Raw genomic sequence first — 25246 nt, 5'->3', positions numbered from 1 at the left:
TTTTGCGAGTGATTTATTACACTTCCGCCACAAAACGGAAATTCTGCCCAACTATTCAAATACAGTGGTTTTGCAGAAATCATTGCGGATACTACTCAAACATTGTAAAGGAAATCTGAAAACGTACCATCCAGTGGCTCATCACAAACATTTTTAGTCGCATAGCGCAAAATTTGGTCGCATATGCGAGTGACTAACTTGCATCGTAGAGTGTTGCGCAAAAAGTGAAAGATCGATCTTGAAATTTAAGAATAGACATAGAAATAGTTTAAATGAAGATTGTGATGCATTTGAAAATCTATATTTTTACCCAGCACTAGTTTGGAATGCAGAAGTAAACTTCCGTTGTGTTGAATGGGAGACCACAGCAAGTCATTTTTTTGCTTTCCCACTGGCTCAAATAGCAAAAGAAAAAAACTTTCCAAAAGAGGAAATAACATTACAAAAAACAGAGAGATTGGTCCCAGCAGTCACAGGAGAAAAATATGCCAAATATACTTCCAAATTTACTGTATAAATAACTGACAAACTAAAAATAGAAAAAGGTTTGCAAGATTTATGCTGCAAAATTGAGGCAGAAATGCGTCATATCAGTTAGTGGGAAAAGGGTCCACTGTCATATAAATAAACAAGTAAACGACTTGTTTAGAGACAACCTAGTTTTGAAATGTTTAGTTTTAGGAATTAAATGATTCCATTTCTTCAGGTGTGTTCATGTGTACCTCAGTGTCCTGTTTGTCCACCTGCTCCCAGCTGGCCTCCGAGAACAGTTCAGTACTGCAGCGCGACAGACTGTTGGGCTCCAGGTTGAAGTCAGAGTCTGTGATTGAGGTCTGACAGGGAGACCAAGAAGAAGTGTTAAAACTCTCAGAGTTTTTTTATGCTTGTAAAATAATTGTGTATAATACAATTATTTTGTGATGGCTAAATTAGACACACTAAACATACAGTATATATTTTGACAATCGAAAATCATTAGATGATGAAAAGGCTTTTAAAATTAAAGAAATATAGTTTTACAGTATCTAACACTGAGAGCATGAAATTCAGAAATTATGTTGAATTAGGTATGCTAACATGCTAAGAGAAGGGTATGGAATAGGTTTCTAACCTGTATATGTAATATTTCATTTTAAAGACATCAACTGAAATATTAGCTGGTTGCATACTACATGACTAAACAGAGCAAAAAGCTATATTTCAGGATTTCAGATCAGGCATTGAATAAAATATCCCCCAAAATACTCCAATGCCATTAAGATCAAGGAGTTCACTCACAGGAAATACAAACCAAAAAATGGAGCAACCATTTGCGTGTTTGTGTGCTGTATTGTTTTAATCTGAGGTGCTCAATTATGGTCCTAGAGATCTACCTAACTGCAAAGTTTAGTTACTTACAACTCATCAAAAACTTGAGATCTACATTCATTGTACAAGGGGGTTTGGGAAATAAGGATGCTTAAGTAAGGGTAAGTATGCTTAAGCAGGTTTGGACTGAACTCTACAGGAAGGTAGATCTTTAGAACCAGAATTGTGCACCCCTTGTTCTGTGAAGTTAGTACAGTTCCGTGCTCCTGCTCACCACTTCATCTCTGATGTCTCCATTGAGTCGCAACATCCCAGTGGTCTGGTGGCTCTCCAGACGACTCCAGAGCTCCTGTACCTGCCTCTTCAAAGCTTCCACCTCCAGCTGATGACCTGCCTCGATCTGCCTCAGGCGCTGCTGCACGGCGTCAGTGTGTAGGGTCAACCCGTCGTCATCCAGGTGGCTACGGGATGAGGGGGGCTCCGGAGGGCTGAAGCTCGGCCGGCCAAGAAAACCCAAGTGCAGGCAGCGATGGTGGGAGCAGCTGCCCCGTGCATGGAGAGTCAGCGAGCCACAACTAGCCAGTGACACCTGTCGGCTAAGCGTGGCCTGTTCCCCATTTGTGCGGGCCCACTGCGGAGTAGTGGGCTCTGGTTCTGCGGGCTCTCCATTAAATATTGGGTGGAGGAGGTCAGTAGAGGGTGGAAAGGCACTGAGAGATGGCCGTTTTGGGGTGTTGTTTAAAGTTCTGGGAGTGCCTTGAGGGTCAGCTTTTAGACCCTGTTTGAGGCACGATGATTCGGCAAGGGTTTTAAGAGGTGGCGGAATAATCAAGTGTCCCGAACTCTTGGGTCGGACACCCAAGTCCTCTGTTAGCGTCTCTGTAGAGCTCTCCAAGAGAGAAAGGCGTTTCTCGGCTTGCTCAAGAGACTCAGACCTTGTCTCTGGGAAAGGGGTAGACTCCTGACCCTGCCCTGGTGGTTTCTGAACACCATAGCCATTACTGAGAGTCCTGAGGCCATTGGAAGTTAAATTAAGCATGTTATGAGAGGGGTTAAGTTCTTGTATGGTCTTCTTCTCAAGTGCTTCCATGGCTAGTTCCTCAGAGTCTTGGCTTCCAGAGGTATCCTGGCTGAGAGCAGAGGACTCTTCGGAACTACCATCTTCTGAACAATGTCCATTGACCTTTCTGTCTCTGAGGTTTTCAGCTTTGCTCTCATGGGCACTTACAGTTAGCCGCATCTCAATATTACCGCTAACGATGTTGCTTTCGACTTCTACTGAATGTGCAATTTTGCTACTCTCGTCATTTGGAGCAGAGGTATCATTAGTAAGGTCTGTTTTAGCGTCTCTGCGGTTATCTGGTGAGGACTCTTCCTTTGTTGCTTCCTGGAGAATGTTTTCCATCTGGCCCATAGCCACACCCACTGTCAAGGACAGCTCCGCCTCGTCAACCCCCTCTATCTTTGGCAACCTGACATCTCCAAGCTCCTCCCCTTCCTCTGTGCAACCATTGGACAATGTTCCCATAAGTCCCACCCCTGTTTGCACATTGGCCCTCTCCTCTGGATCTGGAGATATAGCACCATCAGGCCCATTCCCAATTTTGAGTTCCAGAGACCTGCGGTGGTCCTGCCATTTCTCATTTAAACTGGGGTCGCTGGAACGCCGATTCGAAGTCAAGGGGTTTCCGACTTCACAAGCGCTGGGTAGGTTATCGAACGAGCGGGTCTTAGGACGCCTGTTTAGACAATACAAAACGGAAACAAGCTCAAGATAGGTTGCTAATGGGGAAAATTTTTTTATTTATGAAAACTGTGATGCTAGATAAACATGGACAGATTCCATTTAAAGAAAGTGAGTGCAAAAAAGATAACCAAACTCCTTTTAATGTTGTGAAGATAGGTCATGGTGTTCCATTATTAAGGCTGAGTACAGGAGAATTACCTGTCCAGGGGCTGGTCCTCAGAGTTGGCACCGGGTGCAGGGTAGGGGGCACACGAGTCATCTGAAGGGGTTGTGGGGGAAGAGCTTGGCAGGTAAACTGCCGTCCATAGCATCAGATTGCGTACATGACACACAGGATGAAGCACCTGGGCAGAAACATATTTATAATGAATGTTAAGCAACTAGTGTGGCAATGATTTCAGTGAATCCATGAAGTCCATTCCTCTTAACTTCACACAGGTGTCCTAGCAGAGTAACCAAAGGTGCAGTTCTGCACATTAATATGACACATTAGTATGTTCCACTAACATTTGACAACCAGAAAGAGTTTAGATAGTGTGCCTTGAGGGTCCAGTTACATTTTGGGGCTGCTGTACAAACAAACCAATACTGATCTACCATTTGTTATGGGCTGAGTAAATAACAAAAGCACGAAATGACAGATGAGTCAGACTGAAAGCATAATACGACATACGATCTCTGAATGTGAGGAGTAGAGCATGTTTCTGAAGGAGCGGTTGGCAGCTCTGAGGAGAGACCAAACGGAACAGGTCCGTTCTTGGATGTGTCTGTCCTCTCTCTCCTTTCCACTGTTACACAGGAACGTTCCAAACAGACATGAATAAGTGTGCTGTACCAACTTCACCTGAACACACAAAACAAATAAACAAAATTACATGAGTTAATTATTTGCAAAGTCAAAGTACAACCATCAATCAGGTTTCATTTTAAGATAAAGGTCTTCGTCAAGTTTTACCCACCAGAAAGGCTTCGTTGAACTCAAAGGAGCATGGGAACTGCCTTTGGAGTTGGTGCACACAGTCTAACCACTGCAGGAAGACAGGACAGCGCTCATTCAAGTCCTCCGCATTCTCTCCATGACCACAACGGTCTGCAAACTTGTGACCGAAGTCCAACCATTCGGTCTCAACCAGCACCTGAAAACCCTGAGAGTAGACAGGAGAGGAGAGTTTAATATTATATGACATCAGCATGATCGTCAGACTGTTCTCCTTGAAGGCTTCATCTTGAAAAAAACGTTAGCAGGGAGATGCAATCTGAGGTACAATTCATGTGAACTTTTGTAGGGCTCATCATTTATAGCTGGAATTAGCGTTAACTAGGGATGCACAGATCGATCGGCCGCTGATTTAAATCAGCGAATCTTCGTCTTAAATCTGTGATTAGTGATCGTGCCTAGATTCACACATACACTGTTACTCTAATGAATAAGCACTTGCTTTGCCCTTGAAGGCCCATGACATTTCGGCCACTGGAGGGTGAGTTACTGGCAAATAACTAAGCATTCTTAAATTTACACTTTAAGACATGCTGTAATTCAGATGAGTATACCAGTTTGTTTTAAAAATGTGCATGAATGACATGTTTATAAATATTAAGGTGCCCATTTTCAAGAGTCATTCTGACACGCTCTACAGTTTGACACATCTACAGAAGGATGTAAAAACAAATGAAAACAACAAATAGATGCGAATAAAAATCTGAGTATACTTGATGTTGATGTATACACAATGTGAGTTGCAACAGATGGTGTGTGGAGTGATAGGGAGAGATTATGCAAGCTTTTTAGTTTCACTTTTCAACATGCATGCTTTCAACTCCAGGTGCTCTCAATCTCTCATCAGTCACTCATCCCAGCACTATTTTGTGAGAACCCAGATTTAAATCATAGATATATGTTTGTCACAGTACCACTACTAACAGTTTATAGCAGCACCGCTTCTTCACGCAGTTGCTTAATTAGTGATTTGTGTTGCAACAAAATGCCAAAGATGGTAAACAAATTATAGATACTAATGATTTCATTGTTGATAATATAGTATATTGAATGTAATTTTACAGTGTGGGGCACAAACATGTAACTGCAGCATATAACATGTAAAAGTGTGGCAGGGGGGCACACTTAAAAAAAACAAAATCTATGTTTGGAATAGGCCACAAATTTCCTGATCAGTGCACAACTAGACTTTTTTAGTCTTTTTTTTGTGTGTTTTTTCTTACAGGTCAATCTACTGTAAAGACAGAGCAACAGTTTAAAGAGAATCTTCCTGATTAAGTTAGTTAAACTGCTGACATATTTATACCTAGCTATCGGAATAAAACACATATGGTTTAATATGTTTTCTTTAAGAGAACACATGACTTGATAAAGTGCACCAACACCCCACTGAAAGGTAGAGAATCTGTACAACGTACCATGAATTTTTAACCGTTACACCCCTAAAATGCATAGAGAGAGAGAGAGTTATAGCTAAAGCACACCCCTCTATTGTTGTGTCGCATCTCTTCAGTGTTTAGTCAGTGAATGGATATGAAACGTGTTGATGTACTCCAAGGTCAGTAAACATTACAAATATTTTAACATTTCCTGCAAGCCATTATCTATGTAAACATGGCCTTGTAAGCATTTCAAACGACAGGATTTAAGATAAGCCCTTGTGGATTTTCCCAGCATGTGCTATAGCTTACAAATTCTTCTCGTAATAATTCAGAGAACATTTTAATGGTTTCCCCCCCTTCTCATGAGAATGGTTGTGCTCACCTCAATGGTGCGATAGTATGGGTCAAGCATGACTTTGGCCAGTGCCACTATCTGAGGGGTGCGGTCCCAGCCATCCGAGCAGTGTACCAGGACGGGCCTGTGGTCACGATCCACTGCGTTCACCACGAGAAGAGATGCCTTCAGCAGCAGGGACAGATGCTGCAGCCACTTGGTGCTCTCCAGAGCAGACAGCCAGCTACAGACACAACAAAACCCAGACGTTACACACACAGTCCACTGGACACCTTTTACGATTAGTGTACTGAAGTATGCATGTACTAAAGTATCATGTGGAAAAGATCTATAGGTACAAAATCTGCTCAACATTTGTGTTGTGCAGCAATACCTTTAAACATTGAACTTAGTTTTTAAATAATTGGATTTTTAAGTTTAACAAGATATGGCTACGCATCATATTCTACACTTTTGTAGAACTTTATTGCATTGCTTTAAAATGCATTGGCTGTGCATTCTTGTCTGCAACTGTGTTTCTGGACTTTACATTCACATGTTTTATGTCATAACCATCATGATTCTTTACAAGCCATTTACAAAGTGTAGTTTAAATAAATAGTCTGGGTGGAACTAGGGGGGGGGAGTTTTGAGTTGTGAATGTTAGGCCATACTAATTGAAAACGCTCTGTTTTTGTTGGAGGAAAACGCTGTTCTAGTGAGGATGAGAGGCATAAACATAGCAAAATTAACATGCTTTCAAATGTGTGGAAGAGGCCTTAGACTAAGTGTATGTCTACAGAGCACACTGAACTTTTTAATTTAAAAAAAGATCAAGCAAATGCTGGTTGTCTATAATTTGATCACATTAAAAGAATGCTCCATGTTCAATACAAGTTAAGCTCAATCGACATTTGTAGCATTATGTTGATTACCACAGAAAATAATTAATACCTCATTTATAAAAAAATAAATAAAATAAAAATAAGCAAAAATCACAGTTAACGCAAGGCACTTACAGTGGAAGTGAATGGGGCCAATCAGTAAACATTAAAATACACATTGTTTGGGGGCCCGGGTAGCTCAGCGATTATTGACGCTGACTACCACCCCTGGAGTCGCGAGTTCGAATCCAGGGTGTGCTGAGTGACTCCAGCCAGGCCTCCTAAGCAACTAAATTGGCCCGGTTGCTAGGGAGGGTAGAGTCACAAGGGGTAACCTCCTCGTGGTCGCTATAATGTGGTTCTCGCTCTCGGTGGGAGAATAGCGTGAAGCCTCCACACGTGTTAAGATGCACGGATTGATTGTCTCAGACGCGGAGGCAACTGAGAGTCGTCCTCCGCCACCCGGATTGAGGCGAGTCACTACGCCACCACGAGGACTTAGAGCGCACTGGGAATTGGCCATTCCAAATTTGGGAAAAAGGGAGAAAAAAAAAAAAATTACACATTGTTTTAAAAGTATAGCCACCATGTTAACATGATTTTAGTATGATAAAATAAATTTTAGGGTTTACCAGCATCGTCATGGCAACAAAGTTGTGATGTTAGATATAACGGTTTTTTTTGTTTTTTTAAATAAACCAGGGACGAGTTGAAAATATTTTTGTGTTAATTCTGTCAATTGAGCTTAACTTGTATTGAAGCCAGTGCATTCCTTTAATGTCAATGAAAGTGCTTTAAGCAGAAAAACTGTGAAAAGGGCTACAGTTCTTGCCACAAGTGCTTTAAAGACCGTGGTTGGGTCCCTATGCATGATCACTGTAAAGCAGTTTTTCAACACGGTCAAACGCAGCTGATGCAAAGGAAACAAAGGAGACATTTAATTCCAGAGAGGAACAAGTTTTGGGAAGTTTTGAGGAACAAAAACACTTTGAAGCCAGTTTAAAAGAAAAAGAAATACCTTTCCACAAACATTACAACATCCTGCAGCAAGACATTTACAATCAGACTGAATAAAGAGAATCAGATTACTTTAATTCAACAAATCATGTGTGTTGCCTAGAAATACAGCACTTGGACGGAGTTATGCTGACTGAACAAAGAAAGAGAGAGAGTGAAAGTAAGAGAGAGAGAGGAGTCACTTGAAAGACTCGCTGTTGACTTTCAAACAAATGGTGGAGTGGAAAAAGTGCAGATGGAAAAGGAAGCAAATTCAAGCCAGCGTTAGAAATCACAGGCAAATTCAAGCCAGAAAGAGAACAGCAGAAGGAAAGAGACCAAAAAATACTATACAGAGAACTAAATGACTAAAGTAGCAGAGAGCTGTTGAGAGTTTGGGACAAGCACAAGGTTTTTGATTGAAAATCAATTGAAGCGTGCACTCAGAAGGGTGCAGGGCATTATTGTCCTATATGTGCTTGCTTGGTACAAATACTACGCAAAGCCAGTTGCCAAAGAAATGTCACTAGCACTTGAATTAAGAACATTACCTATCAGCTAAATTCTTGTTTACAGCCACCAAGACTGTAGTGGAAAATGAAACCTGGGTCAAAAACAACCTCTTTATTGTGTTTATTTCAGTGGTTCTCAAAGTTTTTTGGCCATCTCCCCTTTAAAACAAGCAAACAAAATATTTCGAGCACGGTTCCCTATAAGTTGTTCCTGGCTGTGCACTTCTGATGTAGCATCCGCGCAGATGGCGGACTCAAGTGTGTGGGAAAACCTAGAGATTTTCTTGAATCAGAACTAAATGCATGCTCAGTGTTTCAACTGGAGTCCATATGAATATTCATTTTTTACAGTATGAAGCTAAAGCTTTGAGTGCAATCTTGTGTGTAAACAAGGTAGAAACACACATTACTGAAAAGTCATGAAACAACACACACATACCGCATTTAATTTGAGGCGAGAGCGCTACTGGTGAATGCAGAAATGTGGCTGCATTCCCAAACGGTTAAATATGCTTCATGCGGTGCGTTCCATTCAGAAGTGATCCTCCCTATGTCCTATTCCCTTTTTCATCCACTTTGAGAGCTTTGGATGGCTAAAAGGTGTTGGGCTCAAAAAAAAAAGTGAGTTCGAATGACCCTTAAGTCATGTTTATCGGAAATTCTGTTCGAAGCAATCTTACAGCATGACTATCATGACTGTTCTCCCTTCAAAGTGCTCGTCCCGCGAGTGATTAAAATAAAGAGTGGCTTATGTCTTACGTGAATGCGAACAGGTGCAACAAATCAGGTACGTGTCAAAATATCAGATCTTTGCATAAGACTTTGCAGTGTAAATGTATTAATGCAGCCTAATAGATCTGCTGCTGTCTATTACGTTGTTAATATAATAAAACTATTTACTTTAAATGAATTTACCACTTCATCCCTTCGAATCAGGTGTGCATGCAAAAATGCCTGTTTACACCACATTCTAGTGCCAGACTAAAGTATTATCAAGGCTTTATTAAAAGAATAATAACAATGACAATATATAATAGCCACTGATAAACCTTGGGTACACAGACTTTGGGAGTAATTGTGGCTTTGAGCACAGGTAAGAGCGCAATTAAATTACTTCAGGTTTTGTCGAGGAATTTGGGGTGCAGGGTGATCACAAACGGTGAAATTACTACCTCAAAGAGACCATCGTTTCAATACTTTGCTAATGGCCTTGTGGAAGGGACTTTCATTGCTCATTTTCATTTGGACATTTGAAATTCACTTATTGTTAGCCTAAAATAATTTATGACTAAGACTGATCATTAACTGTGTTATTCAGCTCAACGGGTTGATAAAACGAAAGGATCAAAGGACGCATGTTGTGTCACCAAAAGGTTCTCGCTGATGTTGCATCACCATCTGAAAGAGTAAATAAATAAATGTTTTCCATTGCTCCATCTGAGTTAGCTGTTCATTGGCAGACTTACTTGGCTGGATCAGGCATCTGCGTGCAGAGGAAGCGTAGAGACTGGAAACTCTTGCGGATGGAATGGATGTTGGCCATGCCCATGAACACTACCTCACAGTTTGGGTAGTACTCTACAGAGGCAAACAACAGGATAATAGACCTTAGAGTAGATCCATATTTGATATAACGTATGAAAATGAGGCTGTGAAATATGTCATGAAATTCATGGATGAACATTTTGTCGTACTGCGGTATAGTCTCAGTGTTTCTTAAACTGAACGATCATCAACACAGTACACAATATGAAATAAACTGTACTTCTATCTTTCACAAGTTCATTTTGGTTCATGTCAAATTAAATATGGGTCTATGCAGCACCATTATGTATCTTCAGGATGTGAAATAGTCAAATCATTTGTGTACACAAACACATAACAAACAAAGCCAGAGAATTGTCACAGAAAAGAGCTTGATGCAAACATGGACACACACAGATGGTTATCACTATTACTGTGTTTGTTACGATAGGATACCTGGGCATTCGCAGCCTCCTCCTTTGGCTCTGTTGGCCACGGCAGCAGCGTAAGATCTGGCGTCCAAAATCAGAAGTTTACGAGGTTGGATGGCCAGTGACTCAACCTCTGAGCTGTTAGTCATGGATGAGTCTATAGACAGAGACAAACAGGGGTGTTTTTTTCCTTCTCCCCAATTCCCAATGCACTCTAAGTCCTCGTGGTGGCGTAGTGACTCGACTCAATCCGGGTGGCGGACGATGAATCTCAGTTGCCTCCGCGTCTGAGACCGTCAATCCACGCATCTTATCAAGTGGCTTGTTGAGCGCGTTACCGCGGAGACATAGCGCGTGTGGAGCCCCATGCTATTCACTGCGGCATCCACGCACAACTCACCACGCGCCCCACCGAGAGCGAGAACTACATTATAGTGACCACGAGGAGGTTACCCCATGTGACTCTACCCTCCCTAACAACCGGGCCAATTTGGTTGCTTAGGAGACCTGGCTGGAGTCACTCAGCACACCCTGGATTCAAACTCGCAACTCCAGGTGTGGTAGTCAGCGTCAATACTCGCTGAGCTACCCAGGCCCCCGACAAACAGGGGTGTTAAAGGAATGTTCCAGGTTCAATAAAAGTTAAGCTTAATCAACAGCATTTGTGGCATAATGCTGATTCCCAAAAAAATTAATTTTGATCAATTTTGATTTCTTTAAAAAAGCAAAAATGGAGGTTACAGAGAAGCACGTACAATGGAAGTGAATGTTGTCAATTTTTGGAGTGTTTAAAGGCACAAATGTGAAGCTAATAATTAATTCTTCTGTTAAAACTCATGTATTATTTGAGCTGCAAAGTTGTCGTCATTTTTACAGTCGTTATAGGGTTTGTTGACATTACATTGTCACGGCAACAAAGTTGTAAAATTAGCTGTAACTTTACACAGAAAAGGTTAGTAAATGATTTTATCACACTAAAATCACATTAACACACATATTGTTTACGTCTTGTGGCTATAATTTTGAAACAGTGAGTATTTTAACATTCAAAAATTGGCCCCCATTCACTTCCTCACTGTAACCCAGATTTATGCTTTTTTTAAAGAAAAGGAGGGGGCAAGTGAAAATAAATTTTTGTGGTAATCAATATTATGCCACAAATGCTGTCGATCGAGCTTGACTAGTATTGAACCCAGAACATTCCTTGAAACAAAATTACAAGTGCTTTTAAAGTCACACACTACTCCAATATCCAAGTCTATCAAGCACAGGACTAGGAAATTCATTTAAGGTGTTGTTCCATATGGCTGCAGTGTATTAAAGCAACAGGCCATAAGAAGTCGTGCATTACAGTTTATATATTTTATCATTTATGAAGGGTGTTTTTAGTCACAATGTAAGCAGAGTGCCTAAAACCTCTTTCACCATGATAAAATGACTATAACGCACAGCCTTGTGTGGCTTATTGCTTTAATTAAATTGCAACAACAGCCGCAATATGATGAAAGACTCAACTGTTCGATATATAATTTAATAATAAACGTTTCTTTTGCAAAGAAATATAGTTCATTAGTCCAACTGTAGTCTGTTTATCGTTGCCAAGCAATCATCAAAAGCCACGTTTCCACCATCTTGCCGAACAGTTCTCATCGCAAAACAGTACCGTTCCAATTCGGGTAGGCTGGCTCAATTACGCGTTCTTTTTCCACTGTGGTGCGGTGAAATCAGGAGAATGCACGTAACAGGTCCGTATTTTAGTGACGGCATGAGAGGTAAACATTGGAGCAAGTGCAGCGCACTGTGGATGATGATTGCATATTCCAGTTTTTAGGACTGCTTTTTTCCCTGATTTTACTCCACTAAAAATCAGCAAAGACACAGACCATGACGCAAAAAGTACAGAGAGAAAAAGAGAAAAAGGTGCAAAGTTTTCCATAATTTGCTGAGGTCTTGTGCTAGCCACCAGACACAAACATGCAGAAAGGTAAAAGTTCCCAGACTAGCTAAAAAGGATATTTATTGACAAAATATTATATAAGTATTACATGAAAATGGTATATGAGAATATATTGATGTATTTTGAGTTTAAATGAGCTAATAATCTACTTCCCTGACAAAAAAGGTATGTAGAAAAATAATTGTAGTCTACAACACTAGTTAAACCATCATAATAAAATCATGAATATACACTAAATGATTCGCCACATACTAAAGCCATTCAACCAGCATGGTTGAGAACGGTTGAGTACGGTTAGCTAATCGTGCAGAGAATTCCAGACTGAGGGCGGTTTATAATCGTGCCGTGCAGAACCGCACTCAAGTGGAAATGCTACTGTAACCGTTTCGTGCTCAGAACCGTTCGGCCCGATGGTGGAAAAGTGGCTAAAGATTATATATGACTGATGTGTTATCAACTACAGTGTGGTCCTAGGTGTGCGTGTTTCAGATTGTATCAGCTTTGAACACAGCTCATCCGATCAGACTTTAAAGCCGGAACTATGTTTTAGAATTTGCATTTGGGTATGTTCCTATAAAAGTATCTATACCATCAATAATAACAGTATTTGCCATGGTTTTAATGGACAAAGACTGTCAAGCAGAATCGAGAATGTTCAATAAAAATGGTGAAAATTACTCTCTCTCTCTCTCTCTCTCTCACATTCTCTCTTACTGACCAAAGTCGACATCAGAGAGGTCAGCTCCGTTGGTGTACTCATGGGAGAGGGAGCCGTTGGAGACGCCTTTACAGGAGCTGCTGTCCACAGCACAGGCTCTGGCAATGGACTGCACCAGGTGCTCATCGTCAGCATTCCTCCAGCCCCACCAGCTGACCTCAGGCTGACCACAGCGAGCGATCACGGCCCCTGTGCTCTGGTGCCTGTCAGAAGAGTTAGTGATGTAGAGGTTAAAGGTCTAGACTAGCAACCTTAAAGGTCCTAGGATCAAACTCCAGGAGGGAAGATTTATAAACTTGAGAGTTGCAAAGTTTCCCCTGACATCATTACTCCAGACTGCTCCATCGCAACCGTGAATAATATTAGAAATGGCTCTGAATTAACACATCCAACATTAATAAACAAATAGCCAAAACAGAGGGGCTTTACAAATACAGTATCCAAGGCACACAAGGAAATTTGAGGAATCTCTGTTCCAAACCCTCACTGTCTACATAGGCAGCTACCTTCTAAGGCAGCATCCAAACTGAAATGGTACGTCACTGATATGTGCCTGATTTGAACCACTCTGCTCTGGCAGCAACTCCTTTTAAAGCCACTTGAGTATAATAGACTAACTCCAAAGTCTTTCTAGCAAGTCAGTCCACTGTCGGACATCTTTTGAACGCTCTCTGGAGGCTATTTCCAGTCATGCTAGTGCAACTCCTATCTACTTGAATGGAGGAACACCGAAAACTAAAAAACAGTCAGTCAAGATTATGATCGAAGAACATATTTCAAATCAGCAATAAAATCTGATAATATTGTAATCATTTTTTTAATATATATTTGTCATATTATGCTAAAACACAATTTTCACAGCTTGTGTTGCTAATGCGTGTTAGCGAGTTGACTGACAGGTCATGTCTGTATCTAAAAGGTGATTGGCTCTTTTACCTGTAAGGCGGGACTTACTTTCTATATCCATTGACCTTTGGGCGCTAGAGCTTCTTGGTTGGGTGTTCCAATTTCTCCCATTCATTTAAATAGAAGTGGCCCATCTCTGCTAAATAATCTCTGCTAACGCTCACAGTCCAGTTTGATGTTAGCATCTGCCAAGTTCCAGTTTGATGTTAGCATATGCTAAGCTAATGGCTTGATACTCTAATATGCACAAATCATACAGAACAGTGCCGTTTTAGTTAGATGGAACTATTTCTATAAATACATTTCAGCACTGAATAAAATGTTTATAATCAACATTTTCATGTCATCCTCTATTGGATGAAATTTTCCACTATGCTCAATGCAATGCATTCTGGATTGCTTAATCTGTGAAGTATTCATGTAAAACTGTGTTCGATTCTGGCCAAAACAAAGTACCATATAAAGTAGCATAAATTGGCTGCCTACTATTTGAAACAGCTTTTGTATCGGCAGCACGCCCATGATATCTAAAAATATTCCTTACATTCGCAACTAATAGAGCATAATGAATTTGACTGATTTGTCCATCTGATAAAGCGTGCAAAATCTCCATGTGTTTTCTGAACTGATGTGTCTGACTGACCTGTAAACCACTGCCGGAATCCTCTTCCAGGAACGGAAGGCCGCAACGTTCTCCAGCTCCTTATCAGTAATCCATGCTGGCACCAGCAGCAGCTGAGGGTAGCTAGAACACAGCCTGGCAGAGCCAGGGGTCAAGCAGAGGACACCTTGATCAGAGCAGGGCATCCAATCCTGGGCACTGCTCTCATCAGACCCACAGAGCAGGACAGGGTTGTGTCCAGGACGTGATGAGTTTAGTGGCATTCAAACAACATAGATCTTGTGTGTCAGGTGTGTGTTTGTCAGAAAAAGACTCACTTGTACTTGTTGTTGATTTCAGTGACTCTCCAGGCGTTCTGAGTGTCAAAGCCCATCCGCTCCACCTCGTTATGGAAACGTGAGACCACGTGATCACCTAAAAGATGGAAGCGGTAGTGAAAGAGGAGAGAAAAGGAAGATGTGAGACTACAATGTCTTTTACATAACGGTCAGATAGTCTCATCATGTCTAAGTGGGCCAGAATAAGTTGTAATGTGGACCAGACTTGATGGTTTTGAGGACAGTCAGTACCTGGCCTGCACAAATCTCCATGCTGTTCCTTCTCTCCCATATAAAGGTCCACACACCATGCATGAAAGGCAAAGGAGAAGAGCTCCTCTATCTGAGATGGAGGACGGACCACAGCACTCAGTCTTTTCAACCACTCCTGACACTGCTCAAACGAGGAAAACTGACACCTGTCAAAATACACACATCACATCTTCTGCATCAGAGAAATACTAACTGAGAAAGACTGACAGAGAAGATCACATACAGATGGACAGACAGATAGCTTTATAGACTGAATCTAATCAGTTTAGAATGTTGGGCTTGCCTAGCCATTTGAGATGTTTAACTTCCAAAGCACGTTAAAATAGAAAATTCTTGCTAGGATTTGAAGCTAATTTAATAATATTTTATATGATTTTTTCCCCACAAACAAGATTGTTTGAAATTTTCAAAGCATGAAAAACCCTACAGACGGATACAGACAGACAAACAGACAGAGAGGTAGGCAGATGGACGGACAGACAGAAAGATACATGTCCAAACAGACAGAAAGGTAGATGGTCAGACAGACAGACAGATAGACAGATGGCCAGGCAGACAGACAGAGACAGAAAGATGGCCAGACAGTCAGACAGATGGATATACAGTCAGACAGACAGATGTACAGACAGGTAGATACTAACTGAGGCCAGACAGACAGACACAGACAGACAGACGGACGGCCAGACAGACAGAAAGATGGCCAGGCAGACAGACAGAAAGACAGATGGCCAAACAGTCAGACGGACAGTAGGATGGACAGACAAACAGCCGGATGGACATACAGACAGGTAGATGGCCAGACAGAAAGGAAGACAGACAGATAGACGGACAGTCAGAGATGGACGGACATACAGACAGACAGGTAGATGGCTAGACAGGACAGACAGAAACGTAGACGGACAGATAGACAGCCTACAGGGCATACAGATAGACAGGTAGATGGCCAGACAGACAGCTAGATAGACAAATAGATGGACAGACAGACGGCCAGGCAGACAGATAGATAGATGAGAGACAGCCAGAAGGACATACAGACAGACAGGTAAATGGCCAGACAGACAAACAGACAGACAGCTAGATAGACAAATTGATGGATAGACAGACGGCCAGGCAGACAGATAGATAGATGAGAGACAGCCGGAAGGACATACAGACAGACAGGTAAATGGCCAGACAGACAAACAGACAGACAGCTAGATAGACAAATTGATGGATAGACAGACGGCCAGGCAGACAGATAGATAGATGAGAGACAGCCGGAAGGACATACAGACAGACAGGGAAATGGCCAGACAGACAAACAGACAGACAGCTAGATAGACAAATTGATGGATAGACAGACGGCCAGGCAGACAGAAAGACAGATGAGACAGTCAGATGGACAGACATACAGCTGGTAGGACATTCAGACAGACAGGTAGATGGCCAGACAGACAAACATACAGACAGCTCAGATGGATGGACAGGCGGCCAGGGAGACAGGCAGACAAATACGTAGCTAGAGACAGTCAGATGGACAGACAGACATTTGGATGGACAGACAGCCAGACAGACAGATAGCTGGCCAAACAGACAGACAGATAATCTCTCACCTGACGACTTTGCAGTCTTTGCAGGTGATGTACAGTTGGAACATGTCCCGACATTCTACACTTTCAATTAGCTGCAGGGGAACCTGAGAGAGAGACAGAAAGACAGTGAGTGAGAAAGAGCGGACAGACACTTTGCTGTGTTGTTGTGTTGAGTAGTGTTACCAAACCACACAGTGTCTCTAAAACCAGACAACTGCATGAACCCAAACAATGCTAATTATTAAATCCACCTGCTTCAAACCATCACACTGACAATTTTAGACCTGGGATTACAGTTTACAAACAATTTGTTAGTGATTAATGTCTGGGGCTTATTTTTAAACAAACAAATTCTTTGTTCTGCAGCTCAAGTAAATGAAAAGTAAGCTTGAACTAGGACATGCCAATGAGTGTCAATCATGTGTGTGTGGACAGCTTTGCAACTGTGCGGTTGAAAACACCGTTCCTCTTTAAGCTCCGGATATTGCGTGATCACACGTTGACCAAGCTTAGGCAAGGCACAACAAACGATCTCACAAATCGTGCAAACTGCAGCTTGCAACAGCATGCACACACTGGTCTGTGGCTACTTACTGACACCTCACATGAACAACTCTGTTTGCAAAGACAAAGAGAAGGAAAAGATTTGTCTGAATCACAAGGTGGACGTGTAGTGTACAGTGCAGTTTTTGGCTCTTCCGTGATACACACATTCCTGGGCTGCGGTTTAATTTCATCACACTAATCAGACCACACAAGCATCCCATGAGAACTTGTAAAACAATTATGATCCTATATGGTTGCTAGGGTGTTCTGGGTTGTTATTTACTTGCCCTAGTAAAAAAAAAACTGTTTTTGCCTGTGAAAATCTAAGTCTGATCTCTTAGTAAAGCAACAAAACACCTCTTCTGAAACGGGTTGGGAACTAAGAGCTGTTCCATTTTTATTTATTTTATATCATGGAACTAGGGCTGCACGATTAAGACAAAAATCATAATTGCCCTTTATTTCCTTCGATACTGTAATTGTGATTATTAATTTACATTAATATAATTTACATTAAAATACTTTTGTAACATACTAAAATACTCTGACAGTGTTTCCTGTTTATTTAATTCAATCGCAACCCTTGCGGTTTCATAATTGCACTACGTCATTTTGCGATTTCGATTTTATTTCAATTAATTGTTCAGTCCTAGTTACATTGCATTACGAGTTTTGTTGTAATCATAAAAGAATAAATGAATGACTGAAATATGTTTTCAAATGTAATTTAATATACTGTATAGTTAGGACCAATTATTGGATTGCATTTATGCTTCTAAAAAGTCTTTAAAAAAGTAATTTAAAAGTCTGTGTAAACATTGCTTTTGCAAGATCTGTATTTAATTTATATTTGCTCTGTCAAAATCTGAAACAATCGAATTATTTGGCAACAGGTTTCTGATTGCAGCGTAATGCAATAAGAATTGAATTTATTTCCAAATAATTCTTAATTATTCCCAAATAAACTGGTGCTTTGAGTGCTAAAGTTTAACAGTAAAAACCCCAAGTATGAGCCAATGCAATCGGGATGCTTGCCTTAGAACACACCAATAATTAGTACAGTAGTAGCGGCTGAAACACATACAGTTGTTGAGGCCACTACTTGTTTTGCATTTTTCAAAATTGTGGTGAAAACTGACCCATGATGAAACGTGACCGTTTAACGACATTTTAACCGTAAGGATGTACATTATCTTAAACTCCTTCCTCTTTCAGGTCCCTCTCTCTTAAAGGAGAAAACAGTACAGTTTGCCTTACGACACCTTTAATTTGTCACTTGCAGGCCTGTGGTACCACACTCACTGTTACACACACACATCACTCGCTCCTTCACACACACACACACACCACACTCCCTCTTTTACAGGCACACAGAAATTCACACTTATTTACTCTGGTGAATAAGTGACTGTCACAGATCTCATGTGATGAATCAGCTTGTGCGAGCAGTGAACCAATCACCCACGAGTTACAAACAAACCCATCTGCCTGATTTGCATATTCATGAACAGAAGTGGACAGTTTAATAAATTACATACTGGGGGCAACTCAAGTTAAGCTCTATAAAACTGCATCTGTGGCATCCTGTCAATTCCTACAGAAAATTATTTTAACTCATCTTTCAGTGTGTAAAAAGTTTAACGAAAAACGTGGTTACAGTAATTAGGGATGCACCGATCCGATACCTGGATCGATATCAGCTCCAAATACTGAAGCTTTTAGACAGATCGGGTATCGGTCCAATGAGCCCGATCCAAATCCGATACTGTGTGTTAGTCATTTTCACTGTCAAGCTACAAAAATGACATAAAAGAACCATAAAAACACCACTGAAGTAGCATTTTATTCAAAGCCACTTGAAGATGTGCAATAGCTCTGTGAATCACAAAAGGCTGTGTTTAATAAGTAAATATATAAAATGCACGCGCAGCTCCAGTGCCTCAGTGAATGGCGCTGCTCTGTTCACACACACACACGCACACACTCGTGGCTATTTTTAGCCTTCACGCGGTGCGCAATATTTGAGTGCTACTCACGAACAGCACCTCAGATGTAGATGCTCAATAGTTCGGTTCACTTATAATATGCATTTAGAATGGCAACGGAGGTGCATTTTACCAGAATTTGAATAAGAAGCGAATTAAACTACTGTGAACTTGCTTACAAACAGACACATACAGGACTTCCTGGAGAGTTCAGAATGTCAAAATAAAAGCCTGAGGGTTATAAAGTTAAAGGTGCACGATTGAGATATATTACTATATATTCCTATTATAATATATTATTATTATTATCATTTGTTTACAAATGATAATAATATTTAAGTTTATTGGGTTCCAAAATACAACTGTGAATGAAAAGTAAGCTGATATCTTACAACGAAATTGAACAAAAAATAAATTTGAATCCTTTAATATCCAGATACAAGTTGAAACAGCAAAAAAACAGCTTCTTTTCTACTGATGAATTATTGTTTTTTTCTCCCAGTTTGGCATGCCCAATTCCCAATGTGCTTTTAAGTCCTCATGGTGGCATAGTGATTCACCTCAGTCCGGGTGGCAGAGGACTCGGTTCCCTTCGCGTCTGAGACCGTCAACTCGCACATCTTATCACGTGGCTTGTTGAGGGTGTTGCTACGGAGACATAGCACGTGTGGAGGCTTCACGCCATCCACCGTGGCATCCACGCACAACTCACCACATGCCCCACCGAGAACGAACCACATTATAGCGACCACAAGGAGGTTACCCCATGTGACTCTACCCTCCCTAGCAACCGGGCCAATTTGGTTGCTTAGGAGACCTGGCTGGAGTCACTCAGCACGCCCTGGGATTCGAACTAGCGAACTCCAGGGGTGGTAGCCAGCGTCTTTACCACTAGCTACCCAGGCCCCCCTATACTGGAATTACTGTTAATTTTGCTGCAACATTATCCAGTATACTAGTTAAAGTTTTTCTTAATAGGCTGTACATTTATACTGAAACAATGTGCAGTTAGAGGTTTGTGTTTCTTTACATATTAAAGAGCACACCTAATTAGTTCCACACAACAATGTAAAGATATTCTAAACTGATTATGCAAAAAAACAACAACACTGGTTTCAGATCGGGATCGGCCGACACTGAGATTTCCGATATCGAAAGAGAAAAAGTGGTATCGGTGCAACCCTAACAATAATGCACTTACAATGAAAGTCTATGGGGCAAGTGTGCAACACCACAAATAAACATTTAAAATATGCAGCGATCAAACTTTGAAACACAGTGTGACAGAATCACCAGCCCTGAATGTGCAAAGTTATTTCCAATCTTTCAACTCATGTCATTACCAGCTAAAAAAATAATAAAAACAGTCCTGGTTACTTTTGATTGGTATCCTAAGTTAGAATAGCAGAAATGCATAACCAAGTGTTTATCTGCCTATAAAAGTAGTCACACCTCAAAAAGACTACTATAAAGCTCAAATGGCAAAGAGTAATAATCCCTCTTGCCCCATAGACTTGAACTGAAATTATTTTCTGGTACGCCACAGATGTTGTCAATAGATCTTAAGTTGAATTTAACACGTAATATTCCTCCAAGGGGCTATTGAGGACTGTTCCAGCAGAAGTTCAGGGAACAGGCAGTTCTGTGTGCTCCACTGGCAAGTGCAGGAGCTTTCTGGACTGTGCCCGATGGTCTTTAAGGAGTAGAGGAGTACAGTAGAGCTGCTTATTAGAACGTAACCAGAACCTTAATATAGTGCAATGTTGAAAGCTAGGGGGTGGCGATCCCAATCAAAAAGCCACTGCAACCATGGCAACAGGCTTCGGGAAGAAACAGTGAAAGCAAAGAGCTAATAAAGATAGACCTGTTCGATACACACAAACACACGTACAGGGTGACGGCAGCCACTGGTCACTGTTAGAGTGCCTGTTGTAACTGTAGCTTGCTGTCCCCAAATACCCTCCACATAATCTGTGACCTCTAAATTTAGCATCCATCATACAGTACAGCATACACCCACTAAGGCAAAAGAGACTACTATCCAGTTCTACTCAAAGCTGAAAGCTGAACCCTGTGGTTTCTGTGGTACAGAAAACATGAACGGAATCATGGAATCCAGTCACAAAAATGGAATTAACTATAAAATGTGTAATGTCACGGAATTATGTTTGCATGCACAATAATCAAATTAAAATCATGATACGTCCTTGTGTGAATGTTAAACTGCAAAAGGCTGCAATTTAATTCAATAAATATACTGTATACATATATATATTTCAAGTACATTCCATGTGCTGCACACTTTAAATTAATGTGTGAAGCTGGCTGCTCATACACTGAAAACAGCACATAATGAGCATCACACATGCTCTGTGCATAGTAGTTGACAGAGCAGGACACTACATGTATGTAAAGAGTGCAGCACATGCAGACTAAATATTTATTTAATTAAATTACAGCTTTTTGTAGTTTAATAATCACACTCGGCCATGTAGTGAACTCCTTTTCTGTAGGTGAGAAACTACTGTCAAAAAACACATATACTGTATTTATAAGAGCTGTTGAAATTACCCATTGCAATGAATACTTAACCTATAGGAGTTCTTTCAGTTATTAAACCTCCCACATATAATGTTACTTGAACTGGTGCTATTTTAGTGCGATAATGTTTTTTATTGTGGAAATCTTTATTTGGAAAATGTTAACAAAACAGTACGGTTACATATTGCTTTCTTTTCTTTTCTAAGAAGGAACTAAAATGCATTTTGACAGGAAAATAAGTTCATATAAAGTAAATTTTAAGCCCTATCTAAATATGCGATTAATCGCGATTAACTATGAAAAATTATGCGATTTATCCTGATATAGTATTTTAATCGACTGAAAGCAACTCAGACCCCTTCATTTTTTCACATTCTGTTGTTGCAGCCTTATTCTAAAATATAAAAATATTTATTTATTTTGATAAATAAAAAGAAAAACTGAAATATCACATTGACATAAGTATTCAGACCCTTTGCTATGACACTTGAAATTTAGCTCATGTGCATCCCGTTTCTCTGGATCATGTTTGAGATGTTTCTACACTTTGATTGGAGTACACCTGTGGCAAATTCAATTGACTGCACATGATTTGGAAAGGCACACACGTGTCTATATAAGGTCTCACAGCTGAAAATGCATATCAGAGCAAAAAACCAAGCCATGAGGTCAAAGGAACTGCATGCAGAGCTCAGAGACAGGATTGTGTCAAGACACGGATCTGGGGAAGGCTACAAAAAAATTTCAGTTACATTGAAGGTTCCCAAGAGCACAGTGGCATCCATAATTCTTAAATGGAAGGAGTTTGGAACAACCAGGACTCTTCCTAGAGTCCAAACTGAGCAATCGGGGGAGAAGGGCCTTGGTAAGAGAGGTGACCAAGAACCCGATGGTCACTCTGGTTGAGCTCCAGAGACCATGTGTGGAGATGGGAGAAACTTGCAGAAGGACAACCATCAATGCAACACTCCACCAATCTGGGCTTTATGGCAGAGTGGCCAGACAGAAGCCTCTCCTCAGTGCAAGACACATAAAAAAGCACCTAAAGGACTCTCAGACTGTGAGAAACAAGATTCTCTGGTCTGATGAAATTAAGATTGAACTGTTTTGCCTCAATTCCAAGCATCATGTCTGAAGGAAACCAGGCACCGCTCATCACCTGCGCAATACCACCCAACAGTGAAGCATGGTGGTGGTAGCATCATGCTGTGAGGGAGTTTATCAGCCACAGGGACTGGGGGACTGGTCAAGGTTGAAGGAAAGCTGAACGCAGCAAAATACAGAGATATCCTTAATGAAAACCTGGTCCAGAGCACTCAGGACCTCAGACTGGGCCGAAGGTTCAGCTTCCAACAGGACAATGACCCTAAACACACAGCCAAAACAACGCAAAAGTGGCTTAGGGACTAAGGGTCGACCGATATATCGCAGAGGCAGATAAATCAGCCTATATTCTGAATTTTTTTAATTAATCTGCATCGGCCGATATATTTTCCCGTTTGCCCGATTTGTTTCTTGAGGATGCTGAGAATTGCCTGCTTGCATGTGAAGCGACTGAGACATGTAAACGGCCAGTCACAGTTTGTTTTGTTGTTTACTACAATAGATCGGTGTGCAACAGTCTCATTTAAATGGTCCGCTTATCAGTTTGAGCTCATAATGTTAAAGTGCTCGCCTGTTTCATTCTCCCTCTCTCTCCTCAACAGTTGAACTTGTAACTTTTAACTGTCTTGTCTAATGATAAAAAGGCAAATATCAGTAAAACAAATATCATATACTGTCTGCAAATATGCGCATATCTCATTTAAACAGATGTAATAAACCAACCTCACACAACTTCAACAGATCCAGCATCCTGTGGGAACTCATAAAAGCACATATTCTAACTTTCTCCTCAACAGTTCCCTGCCACTTTTAACTTTCTTTTCTAATGATAAAAGGCAAATATCAATCAAACTATTGTATACCATCTACAAATATGCAGATATCTCGTTTAAACAGATGTAATTCCCAAATTTACGAAAATCCAGCGTTTTCTTCCCATCGAGCACTCATCTAATATCTTCCTCTGAAGCGTGTATTCTATCAGCCAGAATCAAAACTTCAGGATCAGTATGAAAAGTTCCTCTGATTCACAAATCATGATGCTCAGCCCGTGACAATCCAAGCAGGCAATCCAGGCCGTTTAAACTGTCAGTAGATTGCTGCTCACGCTGGATCCGCACGAGCGCGTGAGAGCAACTTCAAAGTAAAAGCACTTCACGTGTGCTATAAGTAAATGTCTTATTCACTATGCACTGTATGTGCAATTGGTTTGATTCTGTATTTTTTGAGAAAATGCAATTGTTATTGCGCACATGCCATCCATGGTTGCTGGACTACTGTGTGTACTGTTATTTTCTTCTTCCTAATATATTAACAATTTCTTCATCTGCAAATAAATTACTAAAATTTTATGACTAAACAGAAATCAGAAGAAACTGCTATCTATCATTTAATATCCAATATTATTTTATATTTGTATATTTTATATTATAAGTTAAAGTTTAGTGTGAATTTAGTAAATATAGTGCTAAAGAGTTTATTCACTATTTAGCAATTTTATGTTCATGTTATTTACTATGTTAAATTGTGTGATATATCGGCACCGGCCATTAAAAAACCCATATCGGTCGATCACTATTAGAGACAACTCTGTGAATGTCCTTGAGTGGCCCAGCCAGAGCCCGGACTTGAACCCAATCGAACATCTCTGGAGAGATCTGAAAATGGTTGTCCACCGACACTCCTCATCCAACCTGACAGAGCTTGAGAGGATCTGCAGAGAAGAATGGCAGAAAATCCCCAAATCCAGATGTGCAAAGCTTGTCGCATCATACCCAAAATGACTTGAGGCTGTAATCGCTGCCTAAGGTGCTTCAACTAAGAACTGAGTTAAGGGTCTGAATACTTATGTCAGTAGTAACATATCTATATCACTACTGTATTATGTAATATTTGCAGTAATGTTAATAATAAATCAATAAAAATTTAATTTTATAAGCAAAATCTCACATCTGGGATGCTCTGTTGTTCAACACTTTGACAAAAGTATCTCCAGTATTGAAAACATGGAATTTGGATGATATATTTTCTTTGTGTCTTTCATATGGCTTACAAAATTTATTTTCAGTTACAAGTATGTTTTTGTGGTATGACAGCTTGAATTAAACCTATTCAAGGCTACATACAGAGAAATAGCTGAGTGAAGCGACACGCGGCGAGCAGCAGTGCACATACATTTATAGAAAGTAATTGTTTTTAATTTTAGAACAGGTCACGTCTGTAACTTAGACGACATGACCCTGTAATGACCCCGTTTAGATTACGCTTAAGTTCACACTTTAACAAAGTTGTGATGAGAAATATGAATGCAGAGACTAACAGTATTGTGCAATGAGCAGCCCTACTGTATTTATATATCTGAAAAAATGGGAATAAAGATTGATGATCATCTGGGAATTTTTCTGATTACCGATGCTTGAACAAGGCATTGATCCCAAGCCTAGTATGTGATTTATTACCACATATAAAAATGGCTTAGATCAGAAGTGAAAATGTTAGTTTAAATTGATTTTCAAAACATCCTCACAAAAAAAAAGAAAAAAAAAAAAAAAAGAAAAGAAAACAGATCTGTCACATGCCAATGACAAATT

General features: G+C 40.5%; 1 protein-coding gene across 10 annotated transcripts in view; it reads right to left on the bottom strand.

Moving 5' to 3' along the window:
* The window catches only part of LOC127423720 (myotubularin-related protein 3-like), a 60567-nt gene that overhangs the window by 12830 nt on the left and 22491 nt on the right, over positions 1–25246 (bottom strand). For all 10 annotated transcript variants that reach the window (XM_051668244.1, XM_051668251.1, XM_051668253.1 and 7 more), the window contains 13 exons: positions 16501–16583; positions 14888–15054; positions 14636–14732; positions 14340–14453; positions 12791–12993; positions 10141–10272; positions 9627–9738; positions 5817–6012; positions 4015–4200; positions 3729–3899; positions 3254–3399; positions 1583–3047; positions 723–833 (listed from right to left, as the gene is read on the bottom strand). In XM_051668244.1, the coding sequence (XP_051524204.1) occupies positions 723–833; positions 1583–3047; positions 3254–3399; positions 3729–3899; positions 4015–4200; positions 5817–6012; positions 9627–9738; positions 10141–10272; positions 12791–12993; positions 14340–14453; positions 14636–14732; positions 14888–15054; positions 16501–16583 (3183 nt within the window). The remainder of the gene's footprint in view (positions 1–722; positions 834–1582; positions 3048–3253; positions 3400–3728; positions 3900–4014; positions 4201–5816; positions 6013–9626; positions 9739–10140; positions 10273–12790; positions 12994–14339; positions 14454–14635; positions 14733–14887; positions 15055–16500; positions 16584–25246) is intronic.

Source organism: Myxocyprinus asiaticus, chromosome 33, assembly GCF_019703515.2.
Source record: "Myxocyprinus asiaticus isolate MX2 ecotype Aquarium Trade chromosome 33, UBuf_Myxa_2, whole genome shotgun sequence".
Taxonomy (NCBI): Eukaryota; Metazoa; Chordata; class Actinopteri; order Cypriniformes; family Catostomidae; genus Myxocyprinus; species Myxocyprinus asiaticus.
This window is presented reverse-complemented; position numbering and strand designations above follow the sequence as displayed.